Consider the following 16529-nt stretch of genomic DNA (forward strand, 5'->3'; position numbering starts at 1 on the left):
AGGTACGACTACTTCCACATATGTTTTACTTTTCAATTAAGAGTCAGATTCTAATAGCATCTGACCTCATGATTTACGTTTTAGAGTCTTGAGTCTTGACTATTCGTGTTTCCTCGTTTTTCTTATTATCCCCGGTTATATGTCTTTATAGTACATTGTCCAACGAAGCAATAAACAAATCGGAAAGTATCCTTTACAGATGGGAAGTGTTTTGTACGTTGGGTTCTTTTTTCTTTCTCTTCTAAATTATGAAAACAACCAAGCTGACTTTTGAGTTTACGAAAATGACTGACTTTATTTTAATAAAAAAAACTTGTACATCTTTTTAATTAAGAAAATGTTCCAACAAAACGTGCCACATTCTCAAGTACATAGCTAGGCTTATTTAAAAATTTTGTTTGTAATTTTCATACACCATTTTTAGTAAGCATTTATGCTCTTTTTATTGTAAACAGCACTCGGATTATGGATTTTGTATCATGTCTCTTCAACTACATGTATAAATTATTCATGTCATTGATGTTTTAGGATAAAAACAAAGATAGAACATTGGCTTGCAGTGGTTATTGGATCATCCGAAATTTCTAAACAACACATTCTATCTCGCTGGCATAGTGTTACCAATGATTGTTCAGGGAATCTATAACGGTAGAGAAAAATACTTTAAGCCCCTGTCATAACATTAACATGTTATCCTGAAATATGTAGGTTACATATTCTTGTTTCCCTTTTCGATAGGTAATGAAGCGGGAGAAAGACCGCAGATCAACATCAAAGTACAAACTAATCAATGACTTGTTTTTATTATTAACATAAGTTAATTCATTCTACAAAGCTAATATATTCATGGATCACTGGAGTATTATTTTTTCAACATAGGGGTATTCACTTGGTAATCCTGTAACACACATAATTGATTACTATAATTCAAGAATCCAATTTGCTCATCATATGGTACTTTTGCCAGATGAATTGCACAAGGTAATCAACTAATTTTACGACTATTTTGTTACGTGATATTATCATTAGAACATTATTAGTTAAGTTGCATATTCTTTTTTCAGTCAAGTCAAGAAAATTGTTATGGAGATTACTTCAAAGTAAATCCCATCAATACTCTGTGCATACAAGATCTTCAAATGATAGATAAGGTTCAAAGATTTAGCTAGATACCGATCTTGATTTTCACCTAATAATGTCATCTAAAGCGCGATACAATTTTTAATTAATGTTGTCTTTGTTTTTGCTTGAAGTACTCCCTAGGAAGAATAAAGATGCCGCATATCTTAGAGCCTGCTTGTCTCATATCAGATAGCTTAGAAGCTAATCCCTTCACCAGAGGTGTGAGAGCTAAGTATAAGACTTATGCGGATATATTACCTCAATTTCAGCCACAACATTGTCGAGTATTACTCTTCTCTCTATATATTGGCGGATTTAGAATTTTTTTTTACCCATATCACAATGCTTCAGGCTTCTATGTACGTTAAAATATTGGGTCATCGAAATTAACCAATTAAATTGTCTATGATAATAGCGTACAGTTTCACATAAACAATGTTCCGATTCAACTAATGCAAAACATAAAAGAACTTCACAATCCCCAAAATTTCTTTTTCTTTTGGGGCTTTCAGATATAAGAGTCAACATGTACATAAGAAATCATAAAAATATTTCTACTTATGATTTTAATTTGTCGCAGGAAGCAAGTTATATATACCTCTATGCTTGGGCTAATCACAAAGACGTGAGAAAAGCTCTTCACATTAATGAGGTTTGCATTTCACCTTGAGTTTTATTCATATGCTTATCAATCTGAAGAATGACAATAACTACCTCGTGACCACCAGGAATTTGGCGGATGGGTGCAATGCAACGAAACCTTGCATTATCGTTATGATAAGGAAATCACATCTTAAACAACCGATGTCATGAGTAGTGTTGGCTATCATCGAAACCTTACCAATAAAAAATGTGGAGCCCTTGTCTATACGTAATACCCTTTATTAGCATGCTTTTTCTCATCACTCTGATATTATAGAACTTGTAAGCATAATATCAATTACCATTTTTTGTGCTTGAACAGTGGAGATCATGATATGGTTGTTCCACATTTGGGTACGATAAAATGGGTTAGATCGCTAAACTTGCCTGTCGCAGATGAGACCATGGCTTGTCGACGAACAAGTAGTCGGGCTAGTTTACTTTCAATATATAGTATGATGCCAACTATGCAAATGATATTGTTAATCAAGTTTATCCAGAGTTGCTATTGAATAAATCAGGAGATGAAGCATTAAGTTTTAGCAGTACTTAGTTTTGATTTAGTTCTTTAACCATTATCTGATATACGGTTACAAATTTCATGTACAACTGTATAAGTATCAGTTTAGAGTTCTATAAAAATTAAATAATGCTAAGTTATATTTTATTCCAACATACTGAAATATAATTAAACCTAGTTAACTAAGTTTGTTTGATTTAGCCTAAATTTATTACCCATTCATCCGGATTAGAGTTGTTGAGTTGTTCATTAGTTAGATTCAAAAGATTAAACCAAAAAACTGATCAACCGAACTTTAACGAATTATAACTGAACCAAATTACTAATTCGGTTTTCGGTTCGGTTATATATAGAACTTGAATTAGGTATACGGTTTCGGGTTTGGTTTTAGGTTCTGAAATTCTGAATTCTGTTTAAATGAACTACCCAATTAACCTATACTGTTAAATCCAACCTTTTGTCAAGTAGAAAAGTGTTTTCTATAAAGTAAACAAAATGATCAAAAACGTCTATTTTACCGGTTAAAGTAAACAAACATCTATTTAATCAGTTGTTTTCTAAAATATTCACCTGAAATTCATTCGACCTGCTACTTAATAATTATCACCCAACAAGATTCTGTCATGTGTAAAAAAACTTGGCAGAAGCCCAACAAATCCTATGGAATTCAAAAAATGTGTAAAACTCCCCTCGGTTCAACAACTTTTTCAAAAGATCCGAGCATCATGTGGCGCCATTTATTTCTATGAACAATCAACGAATTTTTCAAATGGGCTACTGACTAAATTCTCCACATCAGGAGATACACATTCGTCTTTCGATCCGAGGAAAACCCTCACCTAAGGCTACGTCCGTGTACACTCATCCAAAAGAACGACAATGCAGTGAGATAAACTCATTTAGTTCAAGGATCCAAGTAGTGAATGCCACATACTCGCCAAATCTTTCATCATCAACCAGTTCTTAGAAAATAGATTATAGGACAAGAATCAAACATTCGTGTTGCAAAAATCACGAGTATGCGCCGATTAATCCCCGATAATCACTGATTAATTTTGCGCTAGTCGGTCAATTAATCGATCAATGGTCAAGTCTGACCAAAATCAGGATTCATCGAACATAATCGGTTATTTCAGATGAGGTTTTGGCCAAAATCGGCGATTTCCAGCCATATTCCGACCAAAATCAGCGGTTATCAACAAGATCCCAGCAAAAATTAACGGTTTTCAGCTAGATTCCGAATAATTTCTGGCCAAAATGTGTTTGTGTGTGTATAATACTTAAAATTACATATAAAAATCTATGCGTGTATATTTAAAACTTAAAACTATAATCGCTAGTCTCTGTCTCATTACCCGACTAGCTACTAGCGATTTTACATCACCGGTTTTACATGTAACATCCCCTGCTCTTTTACACGTGATTATTTTTTTTTAACCTTATCTATTATTATTATTATTGTCCCCCCAATCAATAATAATCAATCACCATGATTCTGTCACACCCCTAGTCCACCCCAGTCATGCGACTCACTCCACCTCCATCCGCCGTGGCCTTCGCCACCACACCAGAACCCGACACCACCCTCTTCGACACCATCCCAACCGCCGTCGCACAACTCACCGGACCCGGCCTCCGTAAAAAGGCCACCGGGGTCCGGCCATGGCTCCTCCTGGACTCCACCGGCCACGCTCAGATCATCGAGGCCGGAAAACACGCCATCATGCGGCGTACGGGTCTACCCGCCCGTGATCTCCGGATCCTTGACCCGATTCTTTCGTACCCGTCTACTGTTCTGGGTAGAGAACGGGCTATTGTGATTAATCTTGAACATATTAAGGCTATCATTACGGGTCAAGAGGTTTTGTTGCTGAATTCAAAAGACCCGTCTGTTGCTCCGTTTGTTGATGAGCTTCAACGAAGGATTTTGCGTCATCATCAAGTTACTTCTCAGGTTATTATTATCATTATTATTATTATTATTATTATTATTATTATTATTATTATTATGTTTATGTTTATGTTTATGTTTATGTTTAGGGTTTAGGGTTTAGGTTTTAGGTTTTAGGTTTTTGGTTTTTGGTTTTTGGTTTATGGTTTATGGTTTATGGTTTATGTTTATGTTTATGTTTATGTTTATGTTTATGTTTATGTTGCTTGCAAGCAATTTAACTTAGAATTTTGAAATTATAGGAATTAAGGATTGCAGATTTGAATAATTTGTTGACTAAATAAAATGATGCCCAAATCTTTGCTAATATTAAAGTTTAAAACAATTAACACGGACACTTGGTCAAGTATTGTGTAGATTATAAAGTTTAATGAAAGCTTATGAGGCCTTGTGTAATGCGTTAACGTGTTAACTAGAGCGTTAAAGGTGATTTGACAAAGGTTAACCAGTGGGACACCACTATGAAGGTTAAGGGGCGTTTAAGGCAAAATGAGCTACTCGAGCCTAGCTTAAACGAGCTCGAGCTTAAAAGTAGGCTCGTTTAATAAATGAGCCCGAGCTCGAGTCGGCTCGCAAGCCTAAATGAGTCTATCATTAATATAACTTTTATAATATATGTTTAATAATTATTAACTAATATATTCAATATTATGAAGTAATAATTAAGTAATATATTATGTTATATATAACGTTATAATTGAAAAAATATATAAAAAATAGTAACTATAAATATATAAAAATTAACTAAGAAACAGTAAATGAGCCGAGCTCGAGCTTTAGAAATAGAGATCGAAACAAGCCGAGCTCCAGCTCGATCTTTATGTAAGATTAATGAGCCGAGCTTAGCTCGTTTGCACCCCTAAGGTGAGATGGAGTAAAAATGGGTAAAGTGAGTGATTTGGCGTCTATGTGGAGTTAAGGGGTATGAATGTATACCCCATGGCCTAAAATAAAAAACAATTTTGAGAATTTAGTTAAACAGAAAATTGATTGTTTACGTAATTAAAATTCTAAATGAATTTCGTTATTAATTATTTATTAACTACAAACTAATTTATTAATAATTTACTCTTTTTTGTATTTAATCAGATAATTGGCATGTGTGGGTAAAAGATAATTAAGGTAGTCAAATTCATAAACGACAATTTTGCTTCTTAAACTTATAAAATTTAAAGTTAAAAGACAATCATATCCTCAATGTACTATGATATAGTATAGATATATAAATTAGAGTTTAGGTTATCATAATTAGGCAATATGATTTGATTAGGTTTTCGGTATTGTACTCGTGTGCAATTGATTAGTAAGTACCTTACTGGTTTTTTATTAAGTTTATATGGACCGATTTCCGCTAATACTGATGTTCTTGTAATTTATTAGAAGGAAACCGCAGGTGCGGATACTGACTGGAGCCATTTGTATGACTTGGGTGAGCCAAGGTCAAGAGAAGTTAGCCCTCCAAGAGCACCAGCGAGTATCAGCACCCCCGAGAGTGGTAAGGAGGTTAAAGCGGATGGAAAACATTCTTTTGATAAGCGGGATGGGCCGAAGCTTCTTCCATTTGAGTTTATTGCACTTGAAGCGTGTCTAGAGGCTGCCTGCAGTTCTTTGGATAATGAGGTCAGAGAAGTTTTATTATATCGTCTTATGGGTAGTTTTGTGTTCGTGATAAATAATTTCTATATTTGTTTGCTTAATATTCTAAACTAGGCTAGGACTTTGGAGCAAGAAGCCCATCCAGCTCTTGATAAATTGACGTCAAAGATCAGTACTCTAAATTTGGAACGCGTCCGTCAAATTAAAAGTCGGTTGGTTGCTATTACAGGACGTGTTCAAAAGGTTTGTGGGTTTAGAACAAGTTTTTATTTTTATTTTTTAGAACACGTTTATGATGGATTCATGTTGATTCAGGTTAGGGACGAATTAGAGCAGTTGCTAGATGATGATGGAGATATGGCTGAAATGTATCTAACTGACAAGCTGGAGCAACAGCTTGACAATTCTTCATCTTCATCCTCGTTTGTCAACGAGGAAGATGACATGAACGAGGAGGTTCTTCAAACCGAAATTGATGACAGGTCCGGGCTCTGTTCAATACTTTAATTATTTTATTGCGCAGTTACTATCATTATAAGGGAAAATCAAGAAAATAGACATGTTGAGTCGTTGGCATCTGTTTTTACTAAATTAGTCATTGGTTTTTAACCCTTTAGAAAATAAACATAGGCAAAGCAACCTATAATAATGCCCACATAAGCGGGTCCGGCTAAGAAGACTGGAATTTAGTTAGCACAATAATCTTTGAACAGTACAATGGGTCCACAAAACAAACCAGTAAATTCGATAAATGTGTAAAGCACACACTGAATCTTAGCCGCCTCAGGAAAGCACCAACTAAATCTTAGCCGACGCTTTTCAGAGCTGGCTAAAATTCAGTTGGTGCTTTACACGTGTTTTGCTATTATTATTGGTTTGTTTGTTTTGTGTACCCCATTGGCTTTTCAAAGATTTTTGTGTTGGATAAATCCCAGCCTTTCCGGCTCCGCTTATGCAGCGTGTTATTGTTGGTTGCTTTCGATATGTTTATATTTTAAAAGGTAAAAGTCAATGTTTATTTTGGTAAAAGTACGTGGGTCAGCATGTTTATCTTCGTGATTTTTCCATAATTTAATCTCTAGCAAATAGGGGTGCAAACGAGCCGAGCCCGAGCTTGACCAGGCTCGATCTCAGCTCGTTTAAATTATACAGAGCTCGGCTCGTTTTGATCTTTTTTTTTATAAAGCTCGACTCGGCTCGTTTTGCAGTTTTTCAAGCTCGAGCTCGGCTCGGGTTCTGCTCGTTTAATATTTATTAATTCATTTTTTATATATTTATAATTATATTTGTATATTTATTTTCATATTAACTTTATATATAAAAAAATATATGTGATTTAGTTTTTTTTCATAACATTATACATATCAATTAATAATTATTAAATATATATGTATCTATTAATATATATAGTTATAAAAAAATATATAAATGACAGGCTCGCGAGCCGGCTTGAACTCGATAAGTGAAGCTCGGGCTCGTTTATTAAACGAGCTTTCTTTTAGGCTCGGGCTCAGGCTCGTTTAAGCTTGGTTCGATCGAGCTTTTTCACGAGCCGATCTCGAGTAGCTCGCGAGCAGCTCGGCTCGTTTGCACCCCTACTAGCAAATTATTGTTGTATTTAATATACTAAACTTCACAGTGAGTGTTTGGTGGACGGGAATGTGAATACAAACTTAAACGAACGTGAAATAGTTAGTCAATCCGAACGTCTCCTCCGAGCTAACAGCCGTGGGACCCGCACGAGTACAACACGAAGTGGTAATGGCAAGCACCTCGATATTGAAGAACTTGAAATGCTCTTGGAGGCTTACTTTGTTCAGATTGATGGTACTCTGAACAAACTATCCACAGTACGTGCACGCTATTTAAATATTACTATTATATTTTATGATTAGTGAACTAAACTGCGTGTACGTCTGCAGCTAAGGGAGTATGTGGATGACACAGAAGATTACATCAACATAATGTTGGATGACAAGCAGAATCATCTGCTGCAAATGGGTGTGATGTTGACTACTGCGACTCTAGTGGTGAGTGCTTTCGTGGTGGTTGCTGGAGTGTTTGGTATGAACATTACTATTGAGCTGTTTAATGACGAGACCGATGAACTGAAGGAAGTTGGTATGCGTAAGTTTTTGTGGACTGTCGGTGGCGGTACTACTGGAAGTATTTTCCTATATATTATCGCGATTGTTTGGTGCAAAAGCAAGCGGCTTCTGGAGTAACAGACATGAATATTGTTATACACGCGTGTTTTGAAGCTGGCGTCTTTCGATGTTAATAGAATGAAAACTTGTTTTGCTCATTAAAACACACCAGATGTGCTTTATATATTTTTAATAAATAAAGTTATTGAAATAAAAGTTAAGTGCTTTTATTTCTTAATTATATGTATCAAGAAAACATTTGGCTAAATTTTGGGACATTTTTATCATTGGTATTTTATCAAGTGTGTTCATTTATATTTGCATAGTTGGCTGATTTTTGTGACTTAACTACATTTTTTTTCTTATATTTGTGGTTTTTGAAAGTAGTTCTTTTTTAGAAGTACATGTATGTATAGGTAATTTACAGTTGGTTAAAGATATAAAAATATGAACATAGGGTATAAACTATTTATAAGTCTATCATTAGTAATTCTTTAAACTAATAGAACTTATTTATAGTTCTTGCTTTCTTAATATGTGTAGATTATTTGTACTTTCTGAATTCCAAGCTTATTATGATTAATAAGTTAGTTCCTTGGGTTCATTTTTCATGTAGTCTGGTCCATTTTATTATGTGTCATTGTGGCCTAAACTTATTTTAATTTGGACAAAAATATTAACCGTCTACACATACTAAGAAAGCGTTAGACGATGAAAAAAACATAAGAGTGAATGATGCATGTGGTGTTACTGTAATTTCATTACTTTTTATTTAGACATGTTAAAAACATATTAGTCTCAGAGACGTGAGAAGCTATATGATGATGCGCATGTGTTTCAATGATTTTTGTTACACTATCGTCCATCAAAATGGTAAGTGATAAGCCGATAAGCGAGGAAAATGTGGTTCTAGTTTAGTTTGGTTTTAATTATATATTGTCAACTAATGTCTTAATAGGGTTTTAACTATATGTTGAGAATAAAGTACCTTAATGTGGGTGAACAAGATATTGAAAATGTGATTTTTTGTAGCATGTGAATAAAATATGACATATAAATCATGTCCTTTATTTCATCTCACTCACAATGAATTCCACAAGATATATTGGTTGTAATGAGTAATGACAGTAATGGCCATACCTTTAGGACTATATGTCTATATGGTCAGGACAAAATATGCACACCTAGTGGTGTTTCATTTTAATGTGACACAATGGTTCAATATCTATGTAGTATATACACGTGGGCTTCTCCCATTGGTTATCTTTATTGTGTTATATCCACATCATTCTTTGGCTTTATCTTTCATTATTCGTACCTGTTTGTCTTTTCTTAAAATCATGTGTATGTCCGTTATATTTGCTATATTAATTTCACAAATGGACGTCATAAAAAGTTGTTGTATACATCACTTAGTCGTCATTTTGTTAACAGATACATGATTCTTTTAAGAAAAATTCCCAAAATAGCCCGTTTATATAATGTGGTTCCAATTTTGTCCCTCCAAATTCAAGTTTCTAACTTTGTTCCTTTGGTCTCTCGTCGCCGGCGACATGTTAGTGAACACCGACGATGTGTTAACATAACATAGGGTTAACAATGCGTTATGTTGCTAACATAGGGTTCCACGATGCGTTAGTTGATAACGCATCGCTGCTACTCTATGTTAACAACATAAACGCATCGTCAACCCTATGTTATGTCAACAAATCGCTGACGATGCATTTATGTTGCTAACGTAACATAGGGTTGACGATGCGTTTATGTTGCTAACATAGGGTAGCAGCGATGCGTTATCAACTAACGCATCGTGGAACCCCTTCTTCAAGCATTAACGCATTGCTGCTACCCTATGTTAGCAACATAACGCATTGCCAACCCTATGTTATGTTAACACATCGTCGGTGTTCGCTAACATGTCGTCGGCGACGAGATACTAAAGGGACAAAGTTAGAAACTTGAATTTGATGGGACAAACTTGAAACTACATTATATAAATGGGCTATTTTGGGGATTTTCCCTTCTTTTAATATTTGTCCATGCACTAATTTACTAAAATGATGTTTCATTAGTTAAGGGATGATCATAAAAATAGCTCTTTACTATATATACATGTTTTTTTTTCTTTTTTTTTTGTGGTGGGGGGGGGGGGGGGGCAAACAGTACTCGATTAATAGTTGCCGCCCAGCTCTACCATAACTCAGGAACTATAGGCGGGTTGGGAAATCAGTTTTATGTTGTGTGTGTGTAAGAGAGAGAGGCCGGAAAAAGGGTTGCCAATGGGTTCTCCAAATAGCAGTGACTTGTCCAACGGTAGTTGGTCCTTCGCCGGCTTCTATTGATGACCACCCATTAGTAAGACATGCAAACAAATTTCACTTAGTATTTTATTTTCTCTAATCTTTTAATATCTGACAGTTTTTAATAAAACTAAGGTTGGACGAAGTGGTACCAAAGCCACCCCAAAGTCTTTGCCTTCCGGATGGAGTGGGTAGGCTTAGCGACGCCACCACAAAGTTGTTCCTCTATCTCTCTCTCTCCCAAATACACAAACTAGTGACAAACTTGACGAATGCAAGTCGATCATCCCCTCCCCTTCCCATACCCGATTAGCTAGTTGAGTCAGTGTTCACGGCCAGGAATTGTTGCTACGTGTGCATCTGTTTTTGAAAAAAAAATTGTTGAGCTATTAAAATGATTAGTGGCTGACACTCTCAAGTCTCAACCGCCCAACCACCGTTACCTGCCTCACGAGCCACCCACACCACGCTCATGGACAACTGACGGTGTTCCCGTAACCATTGTCCAATGTTGTCACACCCCGACCAAAGGCAGCGGAACATGCCGGGGTGCAACGATTGCTCATAAGCGCATGGCACTATTTAAAGCGACAATATTTAACAAACTCATTTCATTTCACAACATCGAAAATGTCACATAACCAAATATTCATAACTCAAATACAACAAAATATAACAAAATATAGCAAATCAAATATTGTTCATTTTTGCTAATATCCTAACGGTATTTGTGACGTTTTCTTCATCGAACTCCATAATCAACCTAGATGCAAACCTGTAACATTTCATAAAATAAAGTTTATCAACACAAAGGTTGGTGAGCAATTCATAAGTTTGAACAATAGATATATAGTATGAAAAACCACAAAACTAGTATACAAAACCATAAATAATAGCTATAAACTTGGATAAATAGTTATCGCTAACAAGTTAGCGACACCCAACTATAAGGGGTTGCCAAATAGTTTAGGATTTTATAGTTATCGTTAATTGCATTACGTTAATGACACCTTGCCATGAGGAGTTGCCAAATGGTCTAGGATTTATAGTTCCACCATCCAAAAACGATAAACACATAGTCAAATAAGCATAGAACACCAAATCGAGCAATTATTCAAGTAAGGTATACAACAACGTTTATGGTTTAAGACCCAAGTATAAAACATTTAGTTTAGATAAGTTGAAATGTCACCCCCAAAATAAAAGATAGAAAACGGGGTATGAAGTTACTCACGTTCAAGTAATAAACTTGAAAGATTGATTATTTGGAGATTTGCCGGAACGACGAGTTTAACGTATGAAGCCTAAATAAAAGAAAGTCTTGGATTTAGAAAGGTTGTCTTGAAGATCTTTAAATAAAATAATTGTTGCAAAAATAATCAATTAAAGTTCAAGGTTTAAAATGTAACTATTTAAGAATTTATAATAATAACCCTTTTAAAAAATGTAAGTTTGCTCAAAACTGGGTTAAAGTATCTAACCTTAATATTTACTTAACCAATGTTAAGTAATAAAGTGGGGAAAATGCTAAAATGCAAGTTCCATTAGGCTAAAGATACTAAAACGGGTTTTTAACGAGTGTTCGGGTTGTCGGTTCGGGTCTTCACAAATGGTCAAACCCAAAGTCAACTTTCCAAAATATTAATTGTTATGAGATAACTCATTAAAACATACTAACACTTAACAAAGTATGTAGATCTATTGTTTAGAACTAACAACGCACGTTAAGCGAGTGTTCGGTTTTGTCGGTCCAAACTATGTTATGAGATCAAGTTGGATCGAACTATTCCAAGTACTTAAGAAAATAATTAAAATCAGTTTGTAAACTATTTTTTAAAGAAATATACAAGTCTTGATAGCTAAAAACACACTTGTGTGTCTTAAGCGAGTAAAAGTCGGTATAATTCGGTTTGGTTTGGTTTGGTCTCCATCTCACAAATAGTTCATAGATGGTTTTTACATGCCCAAATATCATAGAACTTGTATATTAGTTTATAAATGAAGAAAACTTAAATTTTACAACAAAAAAAGTTAACTACAAGTCTTTTAAGCAAAAGTTTCGGTTTAGTTCGATTTCCATCTCCCAACGAGTTCATAGATGGATTCCATATGCTTAATATCAAAGAACTTGTAAAAATGATTTTTGAAACTCAAATCTAGCAACAAACATGTTTAAACAACTATGTTAACAAAACTAGTAAACAAAAGTTCGGTTTCCGGTTTGGACTAGTTTCGGTTAAACCGAGGTTAGTCTTATACAAACCCACACCATGGAACTTGTAAATAAGATGAACAAACTAAAGAGTTAGAAGTTAGTCATAAGTGATATGTATAATAAGTTATGTGTGTGTAAATATATATCAAGAACACGAAGTCCTCCATGAAGCCTTGCCTTATGACATTCGAAACTTAACCAACCAGAGTCGGTGAAGTAACAAATAAAGGAAACAAGGGGTGTTTATTATATATATGTTGTACCACCATATTCAAGAGTTAGTAATGTTAGATGAACAAGTTAGAATGAAAGACTATAGTTAGTTTGACTTGAGAAGTCAAAACTTCAAGAATACATAAGAAATAACAACCTTAAATCTATGGAGTTTTGAGAGAGTTTTTTGGAGATGTAGCAAGAGTAAAATGAATAAGATGGGTGTGTATATATAGGGAAGGAGTGAAGGGTTAGGTATAAAGATTCTTTTATGGTTTGCATAAAAATGGGTATGTTTAAATGGTCAAACAATGCATAATATAAAACAAACGGGTCGGGTTTACATAACAAAAGTGACCCGAAATTGACGAATGTCACAAATGTACACCCATCTCACACCCGTATACATATAACAGATAGTACCACGCTACCACCCATTGAATCTAACTATGACTAAATAAGGCGACATACAACATAACTATACGAAACATCATATCACATTATAACACGATGCAATTCATCATGCTTTACTAAAACCCTCTTTGTAAAGAGACTTTGAATATTTGAGATGGGTTGATAGAAAATAGCAAAAATGTCCAAAAAATTAGTTTAGACAAGTACGGTACATTTGACAAGACACGTGGCGAAACCCCACATGATCAGAGTTGCAGAACAAAAAGGCCTGCATATTCACATGAATGTTTTGGTCACGGGCTTCACTTGCATAACCCCACCCCCACTTAACTCTTCACTCATTTATTATTACAAAACATCACTTTTATTTATTTTTATAAAAATAAATAGTATACATGCACGCAAATTGTAATCTCTAAATGTGAGAAAAATTATGCTAGAATTGTGTATTAATAAAGTGCAACAATATGTTATAAAAACTAAGCGAAAAAAAAAACAAACAAAAAATAATCTGTTTAAAAGGTAAATAGTTGATGAATTTAGAATCTAGTTAACACTATTATTTTCTTAACTAATTCCTGCTGAAAACCACTTCCATAAAGTCATAAACCAGTTATCAATAATTAATAACTATACCATATGCATATAAAAACTAAACTTCATAAACATTTTCATAAAATAACAACAAAATTGAACTTTAATTTAAAAAAAAAATAGTTCTCACCTTTTTTTTTCATACAATCCAAGATATAATATTAAAAATAATAATAATAGAAATTGAGACCTTGCTTATCTAATATCTATGGCTCTCCTTCATGTACAATAGCCTTTACTTCCTTTCCTTCATTATCCGAGTAACCAAAAATCGACGCCGAAGAACAGGTATCGCAGCTGACGCAAGTTGCTGCGTCTAGAACACCATCAGGGCTCGACGGTGTCCGCGGTGACTCATTGGAAAGCCACTGCTTTGTGACCTTATGAACAGCCGAAGGGCAAGTGTCTACCAAGTACTCCTCCATTAGTTGATGACAGCTTCTCACCATTTCCTGTCCAAATCAAATAATAATAATATTAATATTATTAACTAAATCACGTCAATTTTCACATCTTTTCATGCTTCTATTTTCACACTTTATGACCAAAAAAAGATTATTATTTAGAAGAAAAATACTAAGTAATTCATGTACTTTTAAAGGTTATGGTTCAAAATCTATAGTGTGTAAAAATTTAGTCATTAAAAGAATGTACTTTGTTTACTTTCCCGTAGTAACTCTCCTGTATCTCCGCACCTACACCGGCGGCGGATATCGCCGCTGCCGCCGCTATCACCGACGGCCGGAATCCTAGAAAGTCAACCACTGTCCACATTCATAAAAAATATGTTAAAATTTGAGAAATCAATGAAAAAAAATTATAAGTGTAACGTTGCGTAATTACAGGGACGTAGTTGTCGTAGTTACAGACCTAGGGTTTTTTAGTTAGTTTTCTCCTAGTTCGAGTCTAACAAAGATTCGTATTATAAACAAGGGTTATTGGTATTCAAGTTAATCATAATAATTAATAAGACAATCAAGGTTTGGACTTGAAATCTGATTGCTTTTACCGCGAATGGTTTTGATGATAAGATCCGAACATATCGAATGTAACCGGTGGTCATTTTTTGACGAATGCTGAATGTTAAAAATGAAATAGTCGATGAAATCGAAAGGGGTGATGGATCGGAGCCTCCAGTTGAGTTTCTCCATGACCAAAAGCTCCATTCGTTGTATGGTTTTCGGTTCGAATACGAATAGGGGGTCAGAAACTTGGAGATCTAAAAGCAATGGTACCTCAGACTCCTCAATTTTAGCAGCTAAAGATAAACACGCCACTGATAATAACTGGAATTCCCATCCATTATTCAACTGTATTCACAAACCAAAATATTATCATATATATATATATTTAAATGTATAATATAAATTTCATGCATGTTTATATGTTTTCAAGGCCAACTATTAACTATAGACACACTATCAGACATCTAATCTTACACCATTGCAAAATGTCGTCTGACAGAGATCAAATGGTCGTTTTGACAAAAAAAAAATCTAAGTTTGAAGTTTATGGTCAAAATGGATGTCCGGAAATTAGACAAACGGTGTTTTAACCAATAATGTTTAAAGCCAGTGAATGGTTAAAATGGTCGTTTTGGATATTTTTACCTACTTATAACTTACTTTTAAAATAAGTTACAAGTTAAAATATTCTAACTTATCAACTTATCCCATCACATATAATTATTTAAAACAATCCTAACACCTTTTTAACTTTTAAAAAGTTATAAGTTAGCTAAAATAAGCTATCCCAAACACCCTCTAAAAAAGTGTGATAAGTCTAATGGGATGGTGTATTTATAACATTAATGTTTTATGTATTTATTTATTATTTTTATATGTATATATACCTCAAAAGAGGCACCGTTTAAAAAAATAATACCTCAAAAGTGGCAGAGGATAAAAACCGGTCAAAATAGCTGACCGAAAGTATAGCGGTCAATGGTTGAAACCGGTAATGTGAGTGAGCCTGAAATCAATTAAATCAACTTTAGCGTTTAATAATATTAATAATAATAATAATAATAATAATAACATATGAATGTGGATAAATATATATAGACGCAAAAGCCTACATTGAGAATCCAGTTGATGGAATCTTGACGGTGGATGAGGTTGACTGCCCTGCGGCTGAGGTGGTCGGAAAGTGGAGAGTGACGTGTCTCAGCGGCGATGAGTGAGTCAATGACAGAGTCTTGACGGTGGTTGACGACGGCGGACATCATTTGTGGCCGGTGGCGAGTGGTAGTGGTACGGTGGTGGAGGAACACATGGCTTATGGATTGGGAAACGACATGTTTTTTAATAATATGTTTTTGTGTCTTTGTGTTTGTTAATTTGTTTGTGTGTATATAAGGTGGACTGTGGAGTGAATCAATGGTGAGTGTATTTGGAGTATGGTAATTAGAGTGGGGTGCAATGTAGGGGATGATGATGATGATTTAGATCGTCACCTGATGACGGCAATGAAACCCGAATTCGATGGGAAAATCTGAAACCTGATATAAATGGGACGGGTAATACTCGACCCATTAGGGTTTGGGACGGTTTGGGATTAGTTTTGAAATTTTTCACGGGTTTGGGACGGGTTTGGGATTTCTAATATACCCGATTATCCGATAACATAGACCCATTTACCCGATTATATACCCGATGTACCCAATATAGCTTGTTATATTATATATATACTATATTCCAAATATATTATTTGTCGAAACTTATTTATATCAATTATTTGAAATATTTTATCTTTAAGGTAACCATATTGATAATCAATTAGTTATATTTTGTCAAAACCCGGTAGAAATCCGACG

General features: G+C 34.6%; 2 protein-coding genes across 3 annotated transcripts; one reads left to right on the forward strand and one right to left on the reverse strand.

The window, feature by feature from the left end:
- The first annotated feature begins 3787 nt into the window (after nucleotides 1–3787).
- On the forward strand, nucleotides 3788–8289 carry LOC143536524 (magnesium transporter MRS2-3-like). Of its 2 annotated transcripts, none has more exons than XM_077030495.1 (6): nucleotides 3788–4238; nucleotides 5616–5855; nucleotides 5946–6074; nucleotides 6147–6313; nucleotides 7471–7681; nucleotides 7754–8289. In XM_077030495.1, the coding sequence occupies exons 1-6, from the start codon at nucleotides 3807–3809 to the stop codon at nucleotides 8054–8056; spliced, it is 1482 nt and encodes a 493-aa protein (XP_076886610.1). In that variant the 5' UTR covers nucleotides 3788–3806; the 3' UTR covers nucleotides 8057–8289. The 2 variants fall into 2 exon arrangements, with proteins under 2 accessions (XP_076886610.1, XP_076886611.1); XM_077030496.1 differs by having other exon boundaries at nucleotides 5619–5855.
- Nucleotides 8290–13920: 5631 nt separating this feature from the next.
- On the reverse strand, nucleotides 13921–16148 carry LOC143536487 (cyclin-D4-1-like). Its single transcript, XM_077030466.1, has 5 exons — nucleotides 15792–16148; nucleotides 15599–15685; nucleotides 14724–15024; nucleotides 14369–14478; nucleotides 13921–14166 (listed from the first exon to the last, which is right to left on the reverse strand). Exons 1-5 carry the CDS (start codon nucleotides 15939–15941, stop codon nucleotides 13921–13923), a joined length of 894 nt encoding a protein of 297 aa, XP_076886581.1. The 5' UTR covers nucleotides 15942–16148.
- Between the last annotated feature and the right edge of the window lie 381 nt (nucleotides 16149–16529).

The sequence above is a fragment of the Bidens hawaiensis genome, unplaced genomic scaffold, assembly GCF_021521415.1.
Source record: "Bidens hawaiensis isolate Kalapana, Puna unplaced genomic scaffold, B.hawaiensis_p1.1 tig00010811_1, whole genome shotgun sequence".
Classification (NCBI taxonomy): Eukaryota; Viridiplantae; Streptophyta; class Magnoliopsida; order Asterales; family Asteraceae; genus Bidens; species Bidens hawaiensis.